Source organism: Eptatretus burgeri, chromosome 5, assembly GCF_056783735.1.
Source record: "Eptatretus burgeri isolate ZD-2024b chromosome 5, Ebu_testis_v1, whole genome shotgun sequence".
NCBI lineage: Eukaryota > Metazoa > Chordata > Myxini > Myxiniformes > Myxinidae > Eptatretus > Eptatretus burgeri.
This window is the reverse complement of record NC_140965.1, coordinates 19890321-19912708: the sequence shown is the minus strand read 5'-3', so window position 1 is coordinate 19912708 and position 22388 is coordinate 19890321. Positions and strand designations below refer to the sequence as shown.

The window sequence follows — 22388 nt, the reverse complement described above, 5'->3', positions numbered from 1 at the left end:
CGATAATAGAAAGGCAACCCAACGCCACGTTACGTGGGATGCGAGTGTGCAAGGCACAAGCAGCGTGTTCCTTTCAACCCATTTCTGGACTAATTATATCGATCGGGTTTCATCCCATGCACACGATAACAGAATCGGGCAACCGCGAGCGCTGGCCACGTGAACAATGGCGGATCTATGTGCACTGTGCAGAATGTGCTCGAAGGCAGACCCGTGCGCCGCTCGTGACACTTTGTTATTGTACAGAGCCGGGCAGGAATGGACACATCTTACTGTCTGTGCATGGGTTTGCCATAACTTATTACCTTCTCGCCTCTACGGCCAGCGAAGCTGCGATCGGGCGAAAGCATGTTGTACAACTCGGGCCACGTTGGCGCACACGGAACGGGCGCGTTGGCCAGCGCTGCTCAGGGGCATCCGAGCAGGCGTGCGAGACCGCCACTGCCCTCGGCCAGTCATCAGGGCCGGCCCGGGGGTTCTTGCAAGGCGATTCATGGCGCTGAGTTTGGTGTGGGTGATTCGTATCATGTTGTGAGGTCGGAGCGGGACATCCTAGCGGCGTTGGGTCATCTTGCCGCAAATATAATGTTGCAGTTTCCGGCCATCACGGCCGGGCCACGCAGGGGTCGGGGCCAATAAGAGCGCCAAATTTGGGTGACGTCACCGAGTTTCGGGGTGGCCCCGCGCTACGGGGCCTATAAAGATCGGAGCGGGTCCTCTGCTGCCATCTGTTCGCTTTCTCTCTGCTGCCCTGCTTTGCCTTCCGCTCAAACTGGACCTCGACTCCACCTTCTGTCGTCATCACTGGGCTCCTCCTCTTCTCCGCCCACACGACGCTGACTCCACCCTCCCAAATCAAGCCCCTCCTTCACGCCCACGGTCTCGACACGAGCTGCCCAAAGCGAGAGAAATGTTTTATTGGAAATGTTCCCTGCTCATTTTTGTCTTTTCTTCCATTGATCCAGCATGGTCCGAATCCTAGCTTAGCTGGGATTTTATTTCCTAACGATCCGTTCCTTTTAGCCGGTATGTCCTTGGCAGTGTCGCTCGGCTGCATCCGATCTGGTAAAGTGATCCAGTCCGGACAAGGCTTACCAAGGGCGTGTTCCCCGGTAATTAAATCACATGGTTATTTTTAAGTAACCGGATTAACTAGACAGAGGACCCTAAGTCACGTGGTTGAGTTGCTGACGTCCACGGTCGGTTAAGCGACCCGCCGCGTCACGGAATTATCCGTGTGCGACGGCCTACATTTCCGGGGAGTCTGGTGAGAGCCCGACCCCTTGCCCGCAACAATATATATATATATATATATATATATATATATATATATATATATATATATATATATATATATATATATATATATATATATATATATATATGGAAAAGACCATCCCAGCTATGATTTACACTCATGGTGACCTATACAATTTTCCATGGGGTGGTGCTTAGCCTGTGTGTCGTGTGCTCATTGGCTCACCTCATTTCACCATGGAGTCCCACTGGGGCTCTGGATTATACTGCCCCTCCTGTTGCCTGATCCATGTGGCCACACGTGCTCTTCTCTCATCCGAACCATGTGGAGCCTGGTGCTGTTATTAATTGAGGAAAAGACATAATGGCAGATTCCAGCAGGAAAAACAACAATAAAACATCAAGGCCGTGACATGGGTGTGGAGACATGAACAGGCTGGGAGGAAAGATGAAGGGAACTTCACTATAAAACAAATTTGACACTACCTGTCATACTCTTAACATGTACTATTGAAATAACGAGGATGATCCAAACCCAATTACCCCAAAGCCATATCTTTAACATGATGATCAACTCTTGCTGATATGTCATTTGTCAGTTGGACTTTTCTTTTTACCAAGTCTGCATTGAGCCATGCCATGCCTGAACACAAAACGAAGACCTGAAATGCCTCAGCAAGCCATGAGCTTTAAAAAACGTCATGGTGTTTACATCATTGTTTCACCATGATCTGTATATTTAGAGTATCTATATATTATATTAATATTAATACTGAAGGACCAATTTTGTGCTCCTCCTCGCGGTCGCGTCACGTTTTTCTCGGTCCTGTGACCTGGACTGAAAGAAACTTCGTACCTGTAAGAGTGCATCGCACATAGTGGCAAGAGTCAACCTTCAACTCTGAAGCAGAATAAATACTTTTCGTTTACATGGCGACGTGTGACGGCACCACTGAGAGGTGTAAGGACGTCATGACATCATCGGTCATTCGCTGACGTCATTACGTCTGTCGTTGATAGACCGTCACCGCTGAGAGATGTAATTCCACTCCTCGAAAATAGCGTCTGCAATGTAAAACCCTCTTCTGCACATGCTGACTACCTCAGAATGTGGATTTGACACAAAAAATGTAACAAGAAACATTGTATCTTCTATATATTAATACTAAAGGACCAATTTTGTGCTCCTCCTCGCGGTCGTGTCACGTTTTTCTCGGTACTGTGACCTGAGAAGTTTTGACACGGTGTACGTCAAAGGACACATGTGCACAAATCAGGGGACTTCTTCACAAGGAGTAGTGTACACCAAAAATGTCGTGTACAAGGACGTTTTGTAGGCCTTATTAGGTAAGGCCATGGAGTACATCGACTGGGATCCGGCTCATACAAGAGCCGCCACTGGTTGTGATATTGGGCTCATGGAACGGAATCCGTCTGTGACGGGGTTTCGGCTTGTATATTATATTGCTGTAAGCCATCTGGTCCGTTCCAGTTGCCTGGTTTGAATCCGGCGAGTCACCTTGGTACGACCGCAACAGTCAACCATTTTGAAGATCACGCCATCTCCCCCTGCCATATCTCGTGTCCAAATGCTGCGCTACCATGCAAATTGGGGGCACCGGATCGGTTGAGTGCTACGCTAATTAGCACCGTTGTCTCATATTCAATTAGGCTGAGTGAGCCTGAGATGCATGGCACTATATTTATATATGCAGTTTCTACCACCGCAGCCAATTAATCCCTCAACGGGCTTTTCCTAATCACCAAAGAAGACCATGACAATTAGAATTCCCCATAGACCAAGTATGTTTAATTTCGATGGTCTCTTGGTGGAAGGAAACAAAAGGAAGAAAACAATCAATGATATAATAATAAATGCCAATGAAAACCCCTTGCTCGTACCGAAACGCACGATCGGAGAACTTAATTATCTATGCCTTTACGACACAATCATTCACACCACGAGAGGCAGAGGTAATCACGAGACAAGAAATACTCGGCGATGCCGGGTGAGACACCGTAAGATGATGAGTCAGGTTCGGCTGTTCTGGCGTTGAATGGCCCTCTGTGTCCCGCAGCTCAGCTCAGGAGTAGAGAGGGCGTGGCTCTGGCCGGGTGGGACATGGCTCAAGCTTGGCAGCATGGGAAAAGTCCACAGCTCTCCCCAAAGCTGGATCTGAGCTTCCACACTGCTTCTGCCTGCACACCTGTCTTTTTAGCCACCACCCCATATGTCACCCATGATGCGTCATGCCCCTCCCCTCTCACTCACCATTGGCTGAGAGTCTCTTTTTGATAGGCGGAGGACCACCCCACCGAATCTTGTTGCATAGTAGTCTTACAAAGAGCATTTACGAGATTAAAGAAGTGAGGATGTTAAAAATGGGGTCAAGAGGATTCATAATTTTACACAGACATTGGGAAGGGGAGACGCATCTAATTTATTGCCGAAGTGACACATTTCTCATATCACAATGAATTACATCATGCTTTCACTATTACATTTACTAAGGATATAACTACAAGATACCAAGCATCATTAACCCATAGAAACCATTTTTACAACAATATTTATGTATGATTTTTTTTTTGCTTTTTGGGCAACCCTACCTTGTCACAACACAACTTATTGGCTCGAACTCATGAAGAAGGAAAGAAATTCCACAAATTAACTTTTAACAAAGCACACCTGTTAATGGAAAAGCATTCCAGGTGACTACCTCATGAAGCTGGTTGAGAGAATACCAAGAGTGTGCAAAGCTGTTATCAAGGCAAATGGTTGGTCCTTTGAAGAATCTAAAATATAAAATATAATTTTGTTAAACACTTTTTTGGTTACTACATAATTCCATTTGTGTTATTTCATAGTTTTGATGTCTTCAATATTATTCTACAATGTAGAAAATAGTATTAATTAAGAAAAATCCTTGAATGAGTAGGTGTGTCCAAAGTTTTGACTGGTACTAGATATATATTTTTGGCTGCTCTTAGAGCACCCTTATTCTGGACACCTCCATCTGTGTGTCTCTCCGCGAAACTTTGGTCAAGCCTAGCGGCTAAACCACTCAACCGATTCCAATGAAATTTGGTAGGGTCAGGTATGCATGTGCCAGAACAGCGCGTCGCTGCGTCCACTTTCCGCCGGTACTCCAGGGGCCTCCGTCTGGCCATCCCCCAGGCAGATGCCAGGCCCATCCCCATCTCCTTGAGATGATGGTCAACCTGTTGCAACCATGAGGCACATGGTCGGCCCACTGGCCTCCTCCACTCATGAGACTCCCTCGCTGAGAGAATCTGGTGAGCAGGATCAGCGTCAGGAAAACGAGCCACATGTCCATACAGCCGCAACTGACGCTCACGGACTATGAAGGTAACAAATCTCATCCGAGTCTCCCTCAGCAACCGCTCGTTGGACACAAAATCCGACCAGCGATAGCCAAGGATTCTCCGAAGAGACCTGGTACCAAAGGAATTAAGTCTCCGTCTCAGATCCTTGGTCAGAGTCCAAGTCTCGCACCCAAAGAGCAAGACTGGAAGTACCAAGGACCTGAAGACTCGGACTTTCGTCCTCCCGCACAGGTACCGGCAGCGCCACACCCCATGATCCAGTGAACCATGACTCCCCAGGCCCGACCCAGACGTCTATTGACCTCTGACTCGCAGCCAGCAGAGACATGAATATCACTGCCAAGGTAAGTGAATCTCTCCACGACCTCAACATCCTCACCACAAACAGACACAGACAGGACAGCAGCATCCAAGATATCACCGAAAGCCTGGATCTTAGTTTTGACCCAAGACACCCGTAATCCCAACGGCTCCGACTCCTCATTCAGCACCTCGAGGGCCCCCAAGAGGATGTCTAAAGTCTCCGCAAAGATGACTGCATCATCTGTAAAATCAAGGTCAGAGATCTTGACATTCCCAAACGATGCACCGCAACTTGATCTCTCCAACATCTTCCCTAGAATCCAGTCCATACAAGTGCTGAAAAGTGTGGGGGCAAGTACACATCCCTGACGAACTCCAGTAACAACTGGAAATAAGTCAGAGATGGTACCACCACACTTCACAGCACTCTCAGTACCAGAGTAGAGTTCAGACATCAGATCGATCAGTTTTGGTGGCACCCCACGAAGACCAAGAATCCTCCAGAGGACATCCCGATTCACTGAATCAAACGCTTTACAGAGATCAACATAGGCTGCAAGCAGCCCCTGCCGAAACTCTCGTCTGCGTTCGGTGAGGACACGAAGTGCAAGGATACGGTGAATCGTTGACCTCTTTGGTGTAAAGCCTGACTGCTCTGGACGCTGGTGCTCAAGCAGATGGTGGCGAACCCTATCAAGAATTATCCGAGCAAAGACCTTGCCCGGCACTGAGAGCAGCGTCACCCCTCGGTAGTTGTTGCAGTCTTGGCGATCACCCTTCCCTTTCCAGAGAGGGACAACAAGGCCCCTCTTCCAGTCAGTTGGGATGATGCCTGTGTTCCAGGCAGAGCACAAAACTGCATGCAATGACACGAGTGCAGCATTTCCACCAGCCTTGAGAAGTTCGGCATGGATGCCACAGATCCCTGGAGCTTTGCCCCGTTTCAACTGGTTCACCGCAGCCCGTGTTTCCACAAGCGAAGGTGGACCACAGTTGATTTGAGGGTCAGCAACAGGGATTGTAACACCGCTAACGTCCAACTCGACAGCTGGGGGATCAGCCTGGTACAACCGCTCAAAGTAACCGGCCCAGCGGGCCTTCACTTCAGACTCCTCTGTCAAGAGCCTACCACTCTCTGCTCGAACTGTAGTGCTCCGAGGGATGGGCTTGGATGAACGTAATGCGCGAATTCCCCTGTAAGCGGGACGAGAATCACCTGTCCACAGGTGATGCTCTACCCCCTCACAGATTCCTCTTACATAGGCCTCCTTGTCCACCCTCAGTGCACGTACAGTTTTACGCCTCAGCTCCCTGAACAGCTCAGCTCTGTCATTCAGCCTGGCCCTGCGACTCTGGTCAATGGTATCCAGTGTCCCTTGAGAGACAAAATTCTTCTTTGCCCTGCGGTGAGCTCCAAGGTATCCACCGGCAACATCAAGGACGGTGGTCTTGAAGGCGCTCCACAACTCTTCAAGACCCCCCAAAGCACCCAGACCCCCCAAGTGTCCACTCAGCCTGTTCGCAAACTCCTCAGCTTGGCAACATCCAGCCTAGGCTGGGATGGTACCATTCTCCAGGATTTAAGGTGCAGCTTTAGAGTTGCTACAACAAGCCTATGGTCAGTATTGAGGAACTGAGCACTCCGGTAGACCCTGCAGTTCTGGATCATCCTCCAACGACCGTCAATGAGGACATGGTCAATCTCCTTTGCCACACCGCCAGCGTTGGAATACCAAGTCCAGCGATGAGCTTGTGGGCGCTGAAACCATGAACCAGCCACCCTAAGTCCATGACTTCTTGCAAAGTCAAGGAACTTAGTGCTATTCTGGTTCATAGTTCCTGACCCATGGGGACCAACACACACCTCATAACCGTCCCTATCAGTTCCAGTCGATGCATTGAAATCCCCCAAGACTAGAAGTGTATCTCGTCTGGGGCACTGATCAACCACAGACTCGAGTGTGGCGTAGAATGTGTCCTTCACGGTGAGATCACTCGCCTCAGTCGGAGCATAAACAGAGACCAGGGAAATGACACCGAAGGAGTGACGAATCCTTAATCTCATAATACGCTCGTTGACCGGTGTTACCTCAATTATCATTGGGGTCAGCTTATTGGACACAGCTACAGCAACTCCTTGGGTATGGTAACCATCAGAGCGACCAGACCAATAGTAGGTGTAACCACCCACCATTATCTCGCCGCAATCCGGTCTCCGAACCTCAGAGAGAGCTGCAATCCCGATGTCCAAACGCTTGAGCTCAGATGATAACAGAGACAGGTGATCATCCTCTCTTAGGGATAGGACATTCCAGGCACCCACCCGAAGGGACCGCCTCAGGTTAACCCAAGGAGACCGCCGTCTGGTGGACGACACCTCAGCACCACTCCGACACACTCTCCCGCAATCTGACCCAGGGATGTTACCCCGTGGTTTCCCTCCTATCATCAAAGATTGGGGGTCCCGAAGGCTTTGCCCCAATCCCGTCATCCGGTGAGCTGTCCTGCGAAGGGAAGCTGCACAGGAGCTACTCCCACAGAGTGGGTTTTCAGATTTTTTTGCGTTTTTGCGTTTTGCGGAATGAAGGGTTTTATGTTGGCCGGAGTGCAAATCCTGCCACCAACCTCCTAAAAAGAAGTGACCCAACTGCAGAAGGACGTCCACAGACACAGTTGGGCACTAGATATGGATGGCCGTTGGCTCACAAGGAGCTCCTCCGCCCTTTGACAGGTTTTGTTTTTAATCCTGCTGGGTGTCCATATCAAAACACCCTCCTCACCAGAAAACCTGGTGCTGGAGACGGTTTAGTCGCCGACAACCCGACCATGAAACAGGTTAGTACAGGTTTACATGGTACCTGTCGCAGGTCACAGATCAAACCTGACCTGACACCAGTCAGAAATTTGGTAGGTAGGACCATTATTTCTGGGAATCGTGTGCTTTCGAATATGGGACCCCGGGCCCTCGCAACGGCATATCAACGACCCTTTAAAGTGGTCAAAAAATCGAAAATAAAAATAAATTTAAAAATCGAAAAATCGAAACTTAGAGTTCTGTGCGCACTCCATCTAGCTCCCTTCATGCCAATTTGCAGCCCTAACAAAAATATTTGAAGGAGGAGATAGGTTTTGGGCGAGCACATGTCGAACATTTCGGAAACGGTTAATTGCGAATATCTCGAAGAGAAAGAGTCTGATTTTGATGAAACTTGGGTGAAACGTGTACAATGTGGCTAGCATGTACACAAAAATGTATGGTTGCTATGCACACATCCGTTGCTTAGCAACAGCTAAAATACTTTATCGTACATCGTACACTTATCGTGGACTGTACAAAAAAATCAATACCTCCGAAACTGGACCTCCGAGGGACCTGTTTTTTTTGTGCCCAAGGAGAATGTCTTACAGCATCATATAAAAAAAATAAAATCTTTAGCGAATAAATAAATGGAATTACCAGGGCTGCCATTTGTTAGAGTCTCTTTGGAAACGTGCCTGAAATTTCACAAGGCGGGTTTCTGGGCGCAAACTAAGAGTACTGTGATAATCATATTTTTTGTGCTAAATTGATTGATAGCATGTACATGAATATCGGCTAGTCGCGTCGGCCAGCTTTCCATCTAGAGCGAGCAGCCATGTCGCCTACGGCTTGTTTTACTTTTTATTTACTCTTTCGTATTGTTGTCAAGCTTTATCTTGAACATCTGTTTGAGGACACTGGGCACCAGATTTTCTAAGTCAAATCTGAAAGGGCCAGGAGAAAATAGTGGATATGGAAAGGCAGAGTTCTGGCTATACACAATGATATGCTGTAAACTCTTGATCACCTTGCTGGAAGATATTTAAGATTTTGTTGTTTCACCAGCTTTGAGTTCTATAAGGAAAGCGTAAAAGAGCATGAAAAGGGGAATAAAAAATATTTGACAGGAAGAAGAGGAGTTAATAATGTTTGGCCATGTGAGAGAGCCGGAGGGCCAAGATTCATCTGAAATGATGAGTGCAGGAAGCAATAATATTGAGCAATGACGGCAGCTTTGGTTGGAGGGAGGGATTGGGAAATAATTTATGGGTTTGGGGTGGAGAGGTAGGCAGAAATGAAGTGGAGCATTGACTTAGGAATTGAAAAACCTTTTTGTAGGATAAAGAGGTTGTGCAAGAAGAAATGGAGGAAAAGGCCAAGGAGACGACTGATGGTGAGCGAGATGCTGTTTTGGAGGAGAAGGTGCCCGAGTGTGAGGAGGAAGATGTTGGAGAGGTTTTGCGACCTCGAGAGGTTGAACAACAAGTGCCCGAGAGCGAGAATGTCGAGAAGGTCGGTGACGGGCAAGACAAACCCACATTCTTGAAACGAGTTAACGCCAAGGTGGAAGTGTGCAAGGAAGAATCTCTGAGTGAGTGTTGCTTTGCAGCCTTAAGTTTGTTGACTCCTCGCATATAGAATTGCTATCCTTGTAATTCATTGTATGTTGTTGCCTTGTTATACGATAACTACTTCTAAGATTTCATCATTGCTCTCTCCACCACTTTCCTTAAGCCTGGTGTTGGTTTATTGTTAAGGTAGCTGCTTAAAATCTTCGGGTCTTGAGTTTGAGTTCCTGTCGTACCGTTGAAATAACACCAAGTGGGGTTAACTCAGCCTGTCATCCTTCCGAGGTCGGCAAAATGAGTGCCAGCTTGCTGGTATCCTGTGTCGGAGTGGCGACCCATCCAGTATTGTGCCAATAGCCAAGGAGACTGTTTCGGCAGCACCAATGCTCTGCATAGAGTATGGTCCTAATGGATGGATGGATAGCAGGGGTACTGCATCAGTGGCACAGCCATGCTTCCAGAAAATAGCCGTGCTTCCAGAAAATGATGCAACCAGCAGCCACAGGTTGCATATGAAACAACAATCATCACTTTCCTTGAGCTGCTCCTCATGAGACTCTCCTTGAAACATTACAACTTTTGGAGACTTCTGATTCTTAAGTAATTCAAAAATAAAACAATAGAAGTTTGTTTTTACATTTGATAAATGAAAAGCAACCCATTTTTGACACTAAAAACATTGATCATAGTTTGTCTCCTTGACATTCTCGCTGATAAAGGATACGCTTGTGCCATCGCTTTCACCTTTCTTCCTCCAGGCCTCACAGATTTGCATCAGTACCTCTCGATGAGGTTTGTGTTTGAGCATGTGGCTGTGAAGAAGTTTCGCACCTGGGCTGAACGTCGGAAATTCAACCGTGATGCGAAACGTCGACAGGCGGAGGCAGAGCGTCCGATCCTTCCATCTCACCAGCGTCTCATCACCCTCTCCCTCACCCACAACCCAGGGCGCAAGGGTGAGAAGGCCTGTGGTCTGGGTGCCGCTCCTTTGGGTTTCTGTCCAAGTCATGAGAGGACAAAGGTTGGAGGCTAGCTAGGGTCAAGGGTATTTAATTTTGCACTCAGGAGTCAATCAGTCTAGTTGGCCTTCCCATCTGAGCACTCAAATCACATGTACCGTTCATTTGTCCAGTTTCCTTATTCCTTGTAATTGATGTACACGTCCACTGATGTTTCTTAATGCCCCATTCCTGCATGTGATAAACGCACAAGCTTCTTCCTGAGCCTTCGACGGTCAAAAAAAAAAAATAAAAAAAATTGACGAGATTTATTCCGTCTCGTTTTAAGAATCGTTTGATTTGAGTGAAGGACTTCTTGAAGTTTAATCTTCTATTTAATAGCTTATTTAAAATAAAATTTCAAAAACTCACATTTGCTTAACCTGATCATGATCATTTTGTGATTTTAGTTTCTTTGTATGGAAAATGCAATTTCAGTGACTATGGCAGTAATTTCTGTGGGTCCAACAATGTCTTGTGCATGATTGGTTGAAAAGGTTAAGTGACATCACGCATGAGCTTTATCAATAACCGTGGATTCACAAACGCGGAAATAATGTTGCACGTTTCGCAGCCAATCGAGGATCCCTAAAGGTAAGGTGTAACTGTCTTCTTAAATTTCTCGGGAATTCACCGAGGTCGCATTTGTTGATTGATTGTGCATTTTTTCAAAACGAAGATGTAAAGTGAAAATTTTCTGCTGAACAATTCTTCGTTTTTGAAATTGCTTGTGCTCAATTTTAATTGATAATTATCATCTTGATACCTTTTTGATTTTTTTTTTTTGAAGAGTTATCCTGATTTTTCTGTATGATTGAAACTTGACTTCAGTTTGTGACTCGTCCAATTTTCTGGCAGAGTTTGTGATCGACCCCAGTGGGAAGTCTGACGTATGCATCTTACATGAGTACATGCAGCGGGTCCTCAAAGTGCGTCCTGAGTACTCGTTCTTCGAGTGTGGTGAGTTATGCTGCCATCTTGCTTTACTGTATTTGTCCCATCCTCACATCTTCCCTTGATGTGACGGTGATGATGTGATATGATGATGATGATGATGATGATGATGATGATGATGATGATAATGGAAAAATCGAGAGAAAACAATTTGTTCCCGTCGGAGCAGCTTCACGTGTCGATTACGTAGGATTCCAAACATGATGTCAATAACCGATTGTGTGTGTGGATCTTTTTTGAATCCGATAGTTTTAGACGTCATTGTCACAGCGACTTTTATGGTTAACGGTTGTATGGATAAGGAAAATCCGACATCAATGACCTCCAGCCTTTGTGCAGTTTCGACCTGGAAGAAATTTTTTTTTGAAATATAATGAAAACATTGTTGCAAGGAAGTGATTGTTGAAGATAATTATCTGAGGTGTTTTGCTTCGTGACAGTTGAACTCGATTATAATTTTTGAAATTTTAATTGTACAGAAAACCCCAGTGAGCCTTTTGGAGCCTCTGTGCTTATCGATGGAGTCACGTATGGTACCGGGACAGCCAGCAGCAAGAAACTTGCTAAGAACAAAGCTGGTGAGCTGAGATGGATGGAGGGCCTGGTATGTTGTATTTTGAATAATGTGTGGTGTGCTGTGGTGTAATGTGGGGTGACATTGTGCAAAAAAATGTGGTTGTGTTGGCAGCAAGAGCCACGCTGGAAACCCTCATCCCAGATTTTGCAAAACAGACGAGCAGCAAGGAAGAGAAGGAAGATGATGATTTGGAAGTCAGTGTGAGACTGATGGGGCAGTGAAGGTGTTGTTTGTTGTAACAATGAATTTACAGTACATAGATTAAAATTTGCTTAATGCACTAAGATGTGGTTATGGTTGTTGGGTGTTGTGTGTATTTTCAGTATTTCAACCACATTGCTATTGATGACTCGCGTGTGTATGAGCTGACCAGTAAGGCCGGCTTGCTGTCTCCATATCAGATCCTGCACGAATGCTTGAAGAGGTATTTTTTATTTATTGTCATGCATGCACACGTTTGGTTTTCCTGCGCTGAAAGTTTTCATTCAATCACCGACTTCAGAGCTGTTCAAAACCCAAGACTCTTATATTGGTAATTCCATTGATCCAAATGCGGAATGAGAGAGAGACTATTTCAGAGAGAGTCGGTTGAGCAAGAGGTCGACCCTACGCCTCAAACCTATCTCTATATCTATCTATCTATCTATCTCTCCATTTATGAGAGCAGAGTGTATGAATAGAGACAGGGAGTTCAGGCCTGCCGTTTTGTTGTGGTAAGCCAAAGCCAACGTTCCACTTACAGTTTCTCTCGGTCGTTTTGATTAATAGCAGTGGAGCATTGGGAAGCACAGGCCTTATCTGGGGTGATTAACTTGCCAGGAAGGTAAAGCAGGATTTGGACGCTGGACCCTACCTAAATTTAGCATCCGACGGAATCTTGGGAAGACGCTGGACCCTACCTGAGGCTTGGGAAGTGGAGGTTGATGACTTGGGGTTTGTGATTGGGGTGGCGGGGGGGGGGGGTTGGGAGTTGAGGATTTGAAGTCACATTCTGCATTGCGTGGATGTTCCGTGGGTCTAAGCTTGTCTGTATAATGGAGGGAATATGTCTGAATGAGTGATCTCCACCTCCGAGGGGATTTCACCGAGGAAGCTGGAACTTTCAGGGATTAGTGACGGCACCCTGAAGTTGTGCCTATGAAAGTTTCGTTTGATTCCATCAAGTTTTGAAAACATATATTTTTGTTCACCCATCTTGGCATTTTCTTCCTTTGTGGGGTGGGGTAGGAGTCGCAAATTTTTATAAAGTCCAATGAAACAGAATTCGAGAAAATGTCATAAAATAAAAGTTGCAGGAAATGGTCGATTTAGTGGGGACCGAGCGATTCAGATTTTGAAAATATCGAACACATTGTTTAGAATTCCTGGAGAAAAAGAAAATTAAGAGAAAACTTCTTTTGGGAAAATATATTATTTGCAGCAAACATTAAATTGCAATTCAAGTAAGTGTTTCACAATGCCAAGAACAAAATCCAAAAGCAGCACAACAAGAAAAAGGTTGGATTCCATTACTCAGAGTGCAAGACAAAGGCGTCAACAAGAATCGAGGCTCACAAGCTGTAGTCTTCAACGAATACCTGCAAGGCATTGGCTCTGGAACTGCCCCAATTGTCTCTGAACTCAGACAGTACAAAGGAGTTATGTGTGGAACAAGAAAACCTTGCCAATCTCTGCAACTTTGTCATTGCTGGTCTCGATGAAAACTACATGGATCATGAACGGCTTGCTACCAGGGCAATTTTCACACCAACACATTCCGTAGTTGAAGCTATCAATGCTATTATGATGGAAAGATTTATTGGTGAAGCACATGTCAACAAGCTCAGACAGTATGGACAGATAACAATATTGTCCAATCATATTCATCAACAAAAGCCTGGTGTTGGCTTAGTGGTTCGGGTGCCTGGCTTGGGATCATATGGTCCTGAGTTCGAGTCCCGTTTGCCACTGAATTAACATCAGGGGGTTGACCCAGCCTGTGTCATCCTTCCGAGGTCGGCAAAAAGAGTACCAGTGTACTGGTCCCAGTGTATGCCCTGGTTAGAATAGGTGTACCATATCCCTGTGTGTCATAAGAGGCGACCAGGGTTGGCGTCAGGAAGGGCATCCGGCATAAAAACATTGCCTCAAGAAGGGAACCATGATTGCATGGAGCCCACAAAAAGCTAACCCCTGCTCAGCAGGGAAAAATGGCTGTAAAAAGGCTGTTTTTAGCTCGCCTGTTCGAAGAACAGAGAGCTATAGCGATACCCCCAGCGTCAGCGTCAGCGTGAAAATGTTAAAGTTTTTTTTTGGTGCAAGTTATTTTTTCCTTTCTAATGTTTTTATCTACTACACTATTTTTTATACGCCCGATATATATATATATATATATATATATATATATATATATATATATATATATATATATATATATATATATATATATATATATATTTATATATTTATATATATATATATATATATATATATTGTTGCGGATTCCCGCCCGCCGGCGTGCGAACGGCCACGTAACCCGAATCGCGGCACGTCGCCCACCGGACGGACAATCCAGTCGTGACCCTCTCGGACTAACGCCGGGAACCAGTCACGGGTGGACCTTTCGGTCTCACCGCGATCGAGCCAATCAGCCCCCGCGTGGGATAGGGTTGCTCGCCAAATTCGACCTACCTAAGTACCCACGCGGAGGGTAGACCGGGCGATCGCACCTCGCCGCAGGTCGACTTCGGACACGGGCCACTTAAGCGACCCGTTCCGTACTATCAGAAAAACCGAGCGGTGTTATCGTCGACCTCGACGGTTCGATTAATTATCGGGCGTATTCAGCCCACTACCAACCCTTTACGTGAAGCAAGATGAGGGTTCAATGGGGGAAAAGACGAAGCGAAGCGGGAGAACAGTTCAACAATAAAGCACATTTATTCGCGGCACACGGGAAGCACACAAATACAATTCCACCAAATGCACACAAAAAAAGAAAACACAATTCCATTTACACAAAAAGCAAACATAAAAGTGAAAACAGTGCAGAGCTAATACCGACTACCGAGCACACGGCAACACTTATACAATTCTACTTCACAGACGGCGCCGACAACACATACCCAAAACCAAGGAAAAGAAATACCCTCAAGAATGAGGCAGGCCTGAGGCCGAGACCGGGTCGGGCCTACCCGTCTGGTGATGAGACGCGGAGCGGCGATGGCCCCGCAACCCGCGGGCCTCGTGGACAGTGCCTGGCAGGGGGTGGGAACGGGGCCCCCTTGGTCGCACTATCTCAGCGCGGGGGGGAAACAGGAGGGGGTTGCTGATGCTCGGGGTATAGAGGATCTTTATTATCCCGGGCGTGCAGCTCCTGGCACCGACGCGAGCACCCCCTCGTCCGACTCTCTTCAGCTTCTCCAGCCACTGCAGGCTTCGGGCTCCAGACTTCCACACTCTTCTCTCTCTTCTCCGACTCCTTCTCGTTCTCGTTCTCCTTCTCGTTCTGACTCCTGCTGACTCCTTCTCGTTCTCGTTCTCCTTCTTTCGTTCTCGTCCTGCTGTCTCCTTCTCGTTCTCCTTTTCGTTCGACTCTCTCTCTTTGACCTTTCACCTCGCTCCCCATTGGCCCGAGAAAAAGTGGGCGTGAAGGCTTTTTGATCCACAAATTTGCATATATCGATCGCCCTGGGGGCGGGGCCAATTCGCCCCTCGCTCACCGATTGGACGGCAAAAAGTGGGCGTGTGTCGTTTTTGATCCGTTTTTGAAGCACAAAATCCGTGATTTTGTACACGCTGTTCAACGTGCGCCCTGCACGAGTCCAACACCGGTACCCACAGCGGGGCAAGAACGGTGGCGATGCTACGGTTGCGAGGTGTGACGTGAAGGTCGTGGCGGTTGTGGTGAAGCGGTGTTGTGGTTGGTGGTTGATGTTGTGGTTGTGGTGATGGCGATTGGTCCAAAATAAAGATAGTAAAAGAAAAACGGCTATCCTGAAGAGTCGCAGCTCGCATAAATGACATGTATTCCCACTAGACAACGGGTTTGGGCCTAACTACACATGCACTTACCGAGATACCTCACCTAAGGGACCTGAATGGTGGTTTGCGAATTTGGTAACCACAACAATATTTATATATATCGGGGCGTATTATGTGTTGTCTGTCTGTCTGTCTGTCCGTCCGTTCCTGTCCGCACTCTAACTCCCAAAGTTGTCAACTTTCATGTTTCATATTCGGTACATAGGTACAGACTGTGGAGACAGTGTGTCGCAACATACGTTCGTCATCTAAAGTGGTTGCCATGGTAACCAGAATGCTGTTTTCCATCCGTCCCTGTCCGCACTCGAACTCCCAAAGTTTTCAACTTTCACATTTCATATTTGGTACATAGGTACAGACTGTGGAGACAGTGTGTTGTGACATAAGTTCGTCATCTAAAGTCGTTGCCATGGCAACCAGGATGCTGTTTTCCATCTGTTCCTGTCCACACTAACTCCCAAAGTTTTCAACTTTCACGTTTCATATTTGGTACATTGGTACAGACTATGGAGACGATATGTCGCGACATACGTTAGTCATCTAAAGTGGTTGCCATGGCAACCAGGATGCTGTTTTCCATGTAGTAGCACAATTCTGTATATACCTTCTTGTTCGGGCATATATTGTGCTCACTTGTGCTCTTGTTACTGATTACAATATACAAATACATATTTTGCTTTAAAATTATTTGGATCAGACTTCACTGCAATGCTTTATAAAAAATATTAATTATTAGACGATGCTTTTAAATTGCTCACAATGATGGATTTTAAAAATCTTTTAAATACAAGGTCAATTTTTAAATACAATTTTAATTAAAATACAATTTTAAAATACAAGGTCACAGATCGAACCTGATCTGACGATGCTCATGAGTGGAGGAGGCCAGTGGGGCGACCATGTGCCTCGTGGTTGCAGCAGGTTGACCATCATCTTAAGGAGATGGGGATGGGCCGGGCATCTGCCTGGGGGATGGCCAGACGGAGGCCCCTGGAGTACCGGTGGAAAGTGGATGCAGCGACGCGCTGTTCTGGCACATGCTCCCATACCTGACCTGACCTTTAAAAACGATAAATGTATAAACAGCCGAGCATTGGGTGGCTTTGACACCAACTCTGGTTTTTCTTTACATTCATGAACTGCCTGACTGCATTTGGATTTCCTCAACACTTGCTCAAAGTTAAGGGTTCTTGCATAATGGTTCTTCAAAATTTTGCAAGTTCTGGACATTGCAGCGGGACATGATGTATCGTACTTGAAATGGACAACTACATTATTGAGGCAATGATCGCAACCGGACCTCTTGCAGGAAAGACTCTTGATTCCCAAGATACAAAGTAATAACCTGCACCCATTCACCACGAAGAGGAAGCAATTCCTAATCCGTCCTGCATTTGGAGTGACAGCCGAGTGCCAGGTGAAAACAATGAGGAAAATTGGAATTTACCTGCCGACACAAATGTTCTCTCATGGGTGGAGTAAGTATTATGTGGCAAACTTGAAGAGTTGGATCAACAAGTGCTATCAAGTTCTCAACTCCAAAAACCAGATTTGAAAACAAAACTGAATATTGTGACAATGTTGTCCACACAGAAATTCTGTAATTTAAGCTTGCATCAAAATAAAATCTCGTGTGCTTTGTGTAAAAACTCCACTTTTGCCAAATTCGCCTAACTGAGTAACTGGGCCGAAGGCCCAGCCCAAAGCCTTCTGCAGGAACAAGGAAATATTCTGTCCTTCAGGCAGGCATTTGCTGGTTTGTATAACTCACTGATAGTCTGGGGAGCCAAGTGAGATTTAATTGTTCCGAGAGTTCCAAAAGGTTCGATGTGATTTAGGTGTAAAGGGACCTTAACTAACAGCAAAACCCACATTCTTAAGTAAATACACTGCGGGATGAGATGGGGGGCACCACTCGAATTACCCCCAAAATACCATTTAATTGTTGTTAAAGTTCCAAGCATAATTCCTTTGCTATTTGGTAGAGGACATCTCACTGATCCCAAATCCATTGCTTAAGAAAAAAATATTTAGTGGGAAAGGTCATTTAAGACATGCTAATTAGGGCTAAATCGCCATTTAATTGCTCTTAAAGATCCATCATTGGAACCAAATGCAAAATGTAGAGTAAAGTCCCCTGATTTAGAATCAACGACTTCAGAAGAAAAAAAAAAAAAAGTGGGAAAGTCCACTTAAGATGAGGTCAAACGCTAATTAGTGCTTAATTAGCCATTTAATTATTCTGAAAGATCCAAGCATAATTCCTTTACTATTTGGTGGAGGACATCTCACTGAGCCCAAATCCATTACATAAGAAAAAAAAAAATTTTGTGGGAAAGGTCATTGAAGACGCATGCTAATTAGGGCTAATTAGCCATTTAATTGCTCTGAATGATCCATCCTTGGAACCAAATGCAAAATGCAGAGTAAATTCCACTGATTTAGAATCGCAAACTTGAGAAGAACCAAAATGTGGGAAAGTCCACTTAAGATGAGGTCAGATGTAATTATCATGGTTGCTAAGCAAGGGCACTGATTATGAAACTGCAAGTAATATTGAAACATAGGCAAGGACAAGATAAAAGCCTGGTGTTGGCGCAGTGGTTAGAACAGCGGCTTGGGATCCAAAAGGTCCTGAGTTGAAGCCCCGTTGGGCCACTGAATTAATACACCAGGGGGTTGACTCAGCCTGTCATCCTTCCGAGGTCGGCGAAATGAGTACCAGTGTACTGGGCTGGTGTATACCCCGGTTAAAATAGGTGTACCATATCCCTGCGTTGTAAGAGGTGACCAGGGTTGCGTCAGGAAGGGCATCCGGCGTAAAACATGTGCCAAATCACTATGCGGATCATACGGATGATCCGCTGTGGCGACACCGAACGGGAGCAGCTGAAAGAAGAAGAAGAAAAGGCAAGGACAAGATAAAAGAATTATACTCCGTTTATTTGGTACGGTATATACTCCAGAAAATAAAGAGAAAATGCAGGTCTACATCATGAATGGCATCCACCACAATTGCACATTTCTAAGTGTTTTGAAAAGTTTCAACTTGCCAAATCCAACGCACGTGACATTTTAAATAATATCCCTATCTTGAAAGGCTGACAAACATGTTATGTTTGCATGGTTGGTTTTGAAAGGAAATTAAGTGGGAGGTACAGTAGAACCTCTCTATTAAGGACACCCTTGGGACTGACAAACGCTGTCTTTAATCGTGAGGCGTCCTGATTACAGATAAGAGGTCAAATTGAATGGAAATGACCAATTCGGGACAAGATTGGGTGTCCTTAATAGAGAGGTTGTCCTCCTGGCAGAGGTGTCCATTGAAGGAGGTTCCACTAACTATTTTGCACAGATTAAAAATAAAATCCCACAGCTGTATTCACCATCCTGCAAATTTCTAGTCCAGGGGTACAAGAAACAGAATGTATCTGGTCAGAAACATTTGAATATCGTTGTCTGCAATACCAAAATAAAGTTTTAAAATCACATATAATAGAGTTTGCAAGAGCCATAACTTTGCTTTCGTTACCAGAGTGGACACTGTCGATTAAAATGCATCCACCAGCATTACTGAGCACGTCATACTTCTCATAATCACTTTGTCAATAACTGATCATACAGTATTAGATGCAAAAAGTTTCCAACTGATACCGTCATGTTCACAAATATTCTAGAGACTGTGCATTGTTCTAAAATGTAAGAGTATTTGTGCCAAAGTCTCACAGATGCACAACTGAAACAACAGGTATTCTGGGTAGACATCCTGATGATCCATAATGCAAACAACTGGGGTTTATAGTGCACATTCTTGCAATATATTGCTTTCGGAAGTTACTAGTACTAGCAAAAACAGATAGCTTGCCTTATCCATTTTTGGTGCTAATCATCAGTATCACTATCAGATTCCTCATCTGATGACAGAATATCATCGTCATCCGAGGAAGACATTTCCATGGCTGTGTCGCTTTCGTCATTTTCATTTTCCTCATCCACATCTCTATCTGGAATTAATGCTGCGGCTTTCTGGGAGCCTTCGAACCAGATGATTTTGTATGAACCATTGTCATCCAGCTTCCATCCATCGGAAACAGCTGGGTGCTGGTCTATCCCTTTCTGGTCAGCGTTGGCCCACATTTTGGCTACGAAAGAATGCTGGTCCAGCTAGACCATTATCTAGTCTGCAAAGTAAACTAATAAGGCCAAATGCAACTTATTCTGAATTTATAGCAAAAACAGATTGATACCAGGTTACAATTGAACTAATGAGATTATTTCAGCATTGGTATACCATATGCATGCATGTTGAGAAAACTGAAATTGGCATGTCATTGATGGCCTTTTACTAACTACCGGTACTTTACTTGTTTTGAACTTACCTCGCCAAGGGGCTCTGCAGTGTCCTTTTACCTTAAGATAAAGCAGCCCTCATTTGTGTTGGATAGTAAGCAACACATTGTCAATTATTGATGAAGGAACTGGTTCCTTTGTTTTAATGTTGGATTGAGATTGTTAATAGATGGCAGCACTGATATTATCTCAGTATGTGGAGCCAAATAGGCCAAATATTGACTTGCCGAACAACAAGCTCATCAGTCAGTGTTGGTACCGATAGGAATGGTAAAAATCTACCAACATTTTTTGTGATCTGTCTACATCCAGCACACTAAGAATGTGATCTATACTATAACAGGCATGCAAGAATGCAATCCTGAAGGCTAGCTTCATTGAAATAGAATACAGATATTACAAAATAACCCTATGACTGATTACATTTGACCTCATCTTAAGTGGACTTTCCCCACATTTTTTTCTTCTTAAGTTGGTGATTCTAAATCAGGGGACTTTACATTTTGCATTTGGTTCCAATGATGGATCTTTCAGAGCAATTAAATGGCTCATTAGCCCTAATTAGAATGCGTCTTAAATCACCTTTCCCACAAAATATTTTTTCTTAAGTAATGGATTTGGGCTCAGTGAGATGTCCTCTACCAAATGGTAAAGGAATTATGCTTGGATCTTTCAAAATAATGAAATGGCTAATTAAGCCCTAATTAGCGTTTGACCTCATCGTAAGTGGACTTTCCCACATTTTTTCTTCTTCTTAAGTCGGGTGATTCTAAATCAGGGGACTTTACTCTACATTTTGCATTTGGTTCCAATGATGGATCTTTAAGAGCAATTAAATGGCTAATTAGCCCTAATTAGCATGCGTCTTAAATGAGCTTTCCTACAAAATATTTTTTCTTAAGGAATGGATTTTGGATCAGTGAGATGTCCTCTACCAAATAGCAAAGGAATTATGCTTGGAACTTTCACAACAATTAAATGGCATTTTGGGGGTAATTCGAGTGCCCCCCCCCCCCCGCCATCTCATCCCGCATTAGATTTACTTAAGAATGTGGTTTTGTGGTTAGTTGGGGTCACTTTAAACCTCAATCATCTCAAACCTTTTGGAACTCTCACAACCATTAAATCTCACTTGGCTCCTGCTCTATGAGGGAAAAGGTGGGTGTTAAAAGTTATCCCTTTTTTTTTTACATACAAATGTTGATAGGCAGAAAGTAAGAGCAGAATTAAAAAGGCACGGTTTGATAGATGGAAGAAGTGAATGGAGATCAGCATAATGGATATTATTTACCTCAAGATGGTGAGAAAGAGTGCTTTGAGTTGTGTAACCTCCGAGAAGAGTGGAGATATTGTACAACAAGAGATTATATTTCCATGATTGAATGAACAATTGCATGTTTGAAAGAAGAAAAAAAAAAGTACTTTGTACCACCACCTCCTTGGCAAAAAATACCGATATTCAGATTCCACTGTATTACTGAGACATGCGAATCACGTCGTCTTTGTAACTCTACTGGTGGTGCTGACCGAATGTGACGTTTCCTTTCAAAAACAATCATGGAACGTTCTTTGGCAGAAACCATGGAATGGGAGACACGAGCGTGTGCTTTGAGGTTATACCAGGAAAGAATCAGCGCAGCGAGTATGTGATGAAGTGCGGAAGGCATGAAGCCCGAGGGTGGTGTAAGTTTTTTGTTTTGGCAGATCATTAATCCCTCTTTTCTGACATTACCAACAAACCCTCTTTCTTCCCTTTGTATTTTCCTCCTTTGTCATCTGCCTTTTCTCTCCATATTTCTCTGCAGGTAAGAACAAGCGTGTGGGGAAGCAGCTGGCTTCACAACGTGTGCTGCAGCTTTTGCATCCACATATCAGTACGTGGGGGTCTCTGCTGCGCATGTATGGAGGAGATGCGGCACGCTCTCTGCCACAGGTCATTATCTGTTTTTTCATCAGCCTTCCTACGATGGGCGAGAAGCAGACCCGGGACACTGCCTCCGATCGAAAGATACCAAAAATGTGGAGAGCATTGGACTTGTTTGCCTCTGAGGGGGAAGATGGGAAATAGCTGCACTAGCCCAGTGGGGGGTACCCATGCTCCATGGCAGTTTGGATGAAGGCCTCAGATCGTAATAAACTCCGAGCAGTTCCGAACGGACCTTGCTCTGCAGAGAATAGAGGTGTCAGCTCGCCTTTGAGCCCAGTTTAGA

At 45.0% G+C, this 22388-nt stretch overlaps 1 protein-coding gene and 1 long non-coding RNA gene across 4 annotated transcripts in view; one reads left to right on the top strand and one right to left on the bottom strand.

The window, feature by feature from the left end:
- Positions 1 to 10137, bottom strand: part of LOC147025977 (uncharacterized) — a 48468-nt gene extending 38331 nt beyond the window's left edge. Inside the window, exons 1-2 of the long non-coding RNA XR_015058073.1 lie at positions 10001 to 10137; positions 1484 to 1595 (exon numbers count right to left, since the gene is read on the bottom strand). This is a non-coding gene — a long non-coding RNA (uncharacterized LOC147025977). The remainder of the gene's footprint in view (positions 1 to 1483; positions 1596 to 10000) is intronic.
- The window catches only part of DGCR8 (DGCR8 microprocessor complex subunit), a 64579-nt gene that overhangs the window by 41071 nt on the left and 1120 nt on the right, over positions 1 to 22388 (top strand). For 2 of the 3 annotated variants that reach the window (XM_085880924.1, XM_085880925.1), the window contains exons 6-13: positions 9047 to 9299; positions 10035 to 10232; positions 11133 to 11234; positions 11708 to 11806; positions 11917 to 11999; positions 12129 to 12229; positions 21755 to 21861; positions 21984 to 22111. In XM_085880924.1, coding sequence (XP_085737050.1) covers positions 9047 to 9299; positions 10035 to 10232; positions 11133 to 11234; positions 11708 to 11806; positions 11917 to 11999; positions 12129 to 12229; positions 21755 to 21861; positions 21984 to 22111 — 1071 coding nt within the window. Of the gene's footprint in view, positions 1 to 9046; positions 9300 to 10034; positions 10233 to 11132; positions 11235 to 11707; positions 11807 to 11916; positions 12029 to 12128; positions 12230 to 21754; positions 21867 to 21983; positions 22112 to 22388 lie in introns of those variants that run through there. The other variant, XR_015058072.1, reaches the window with a different exon arrangement.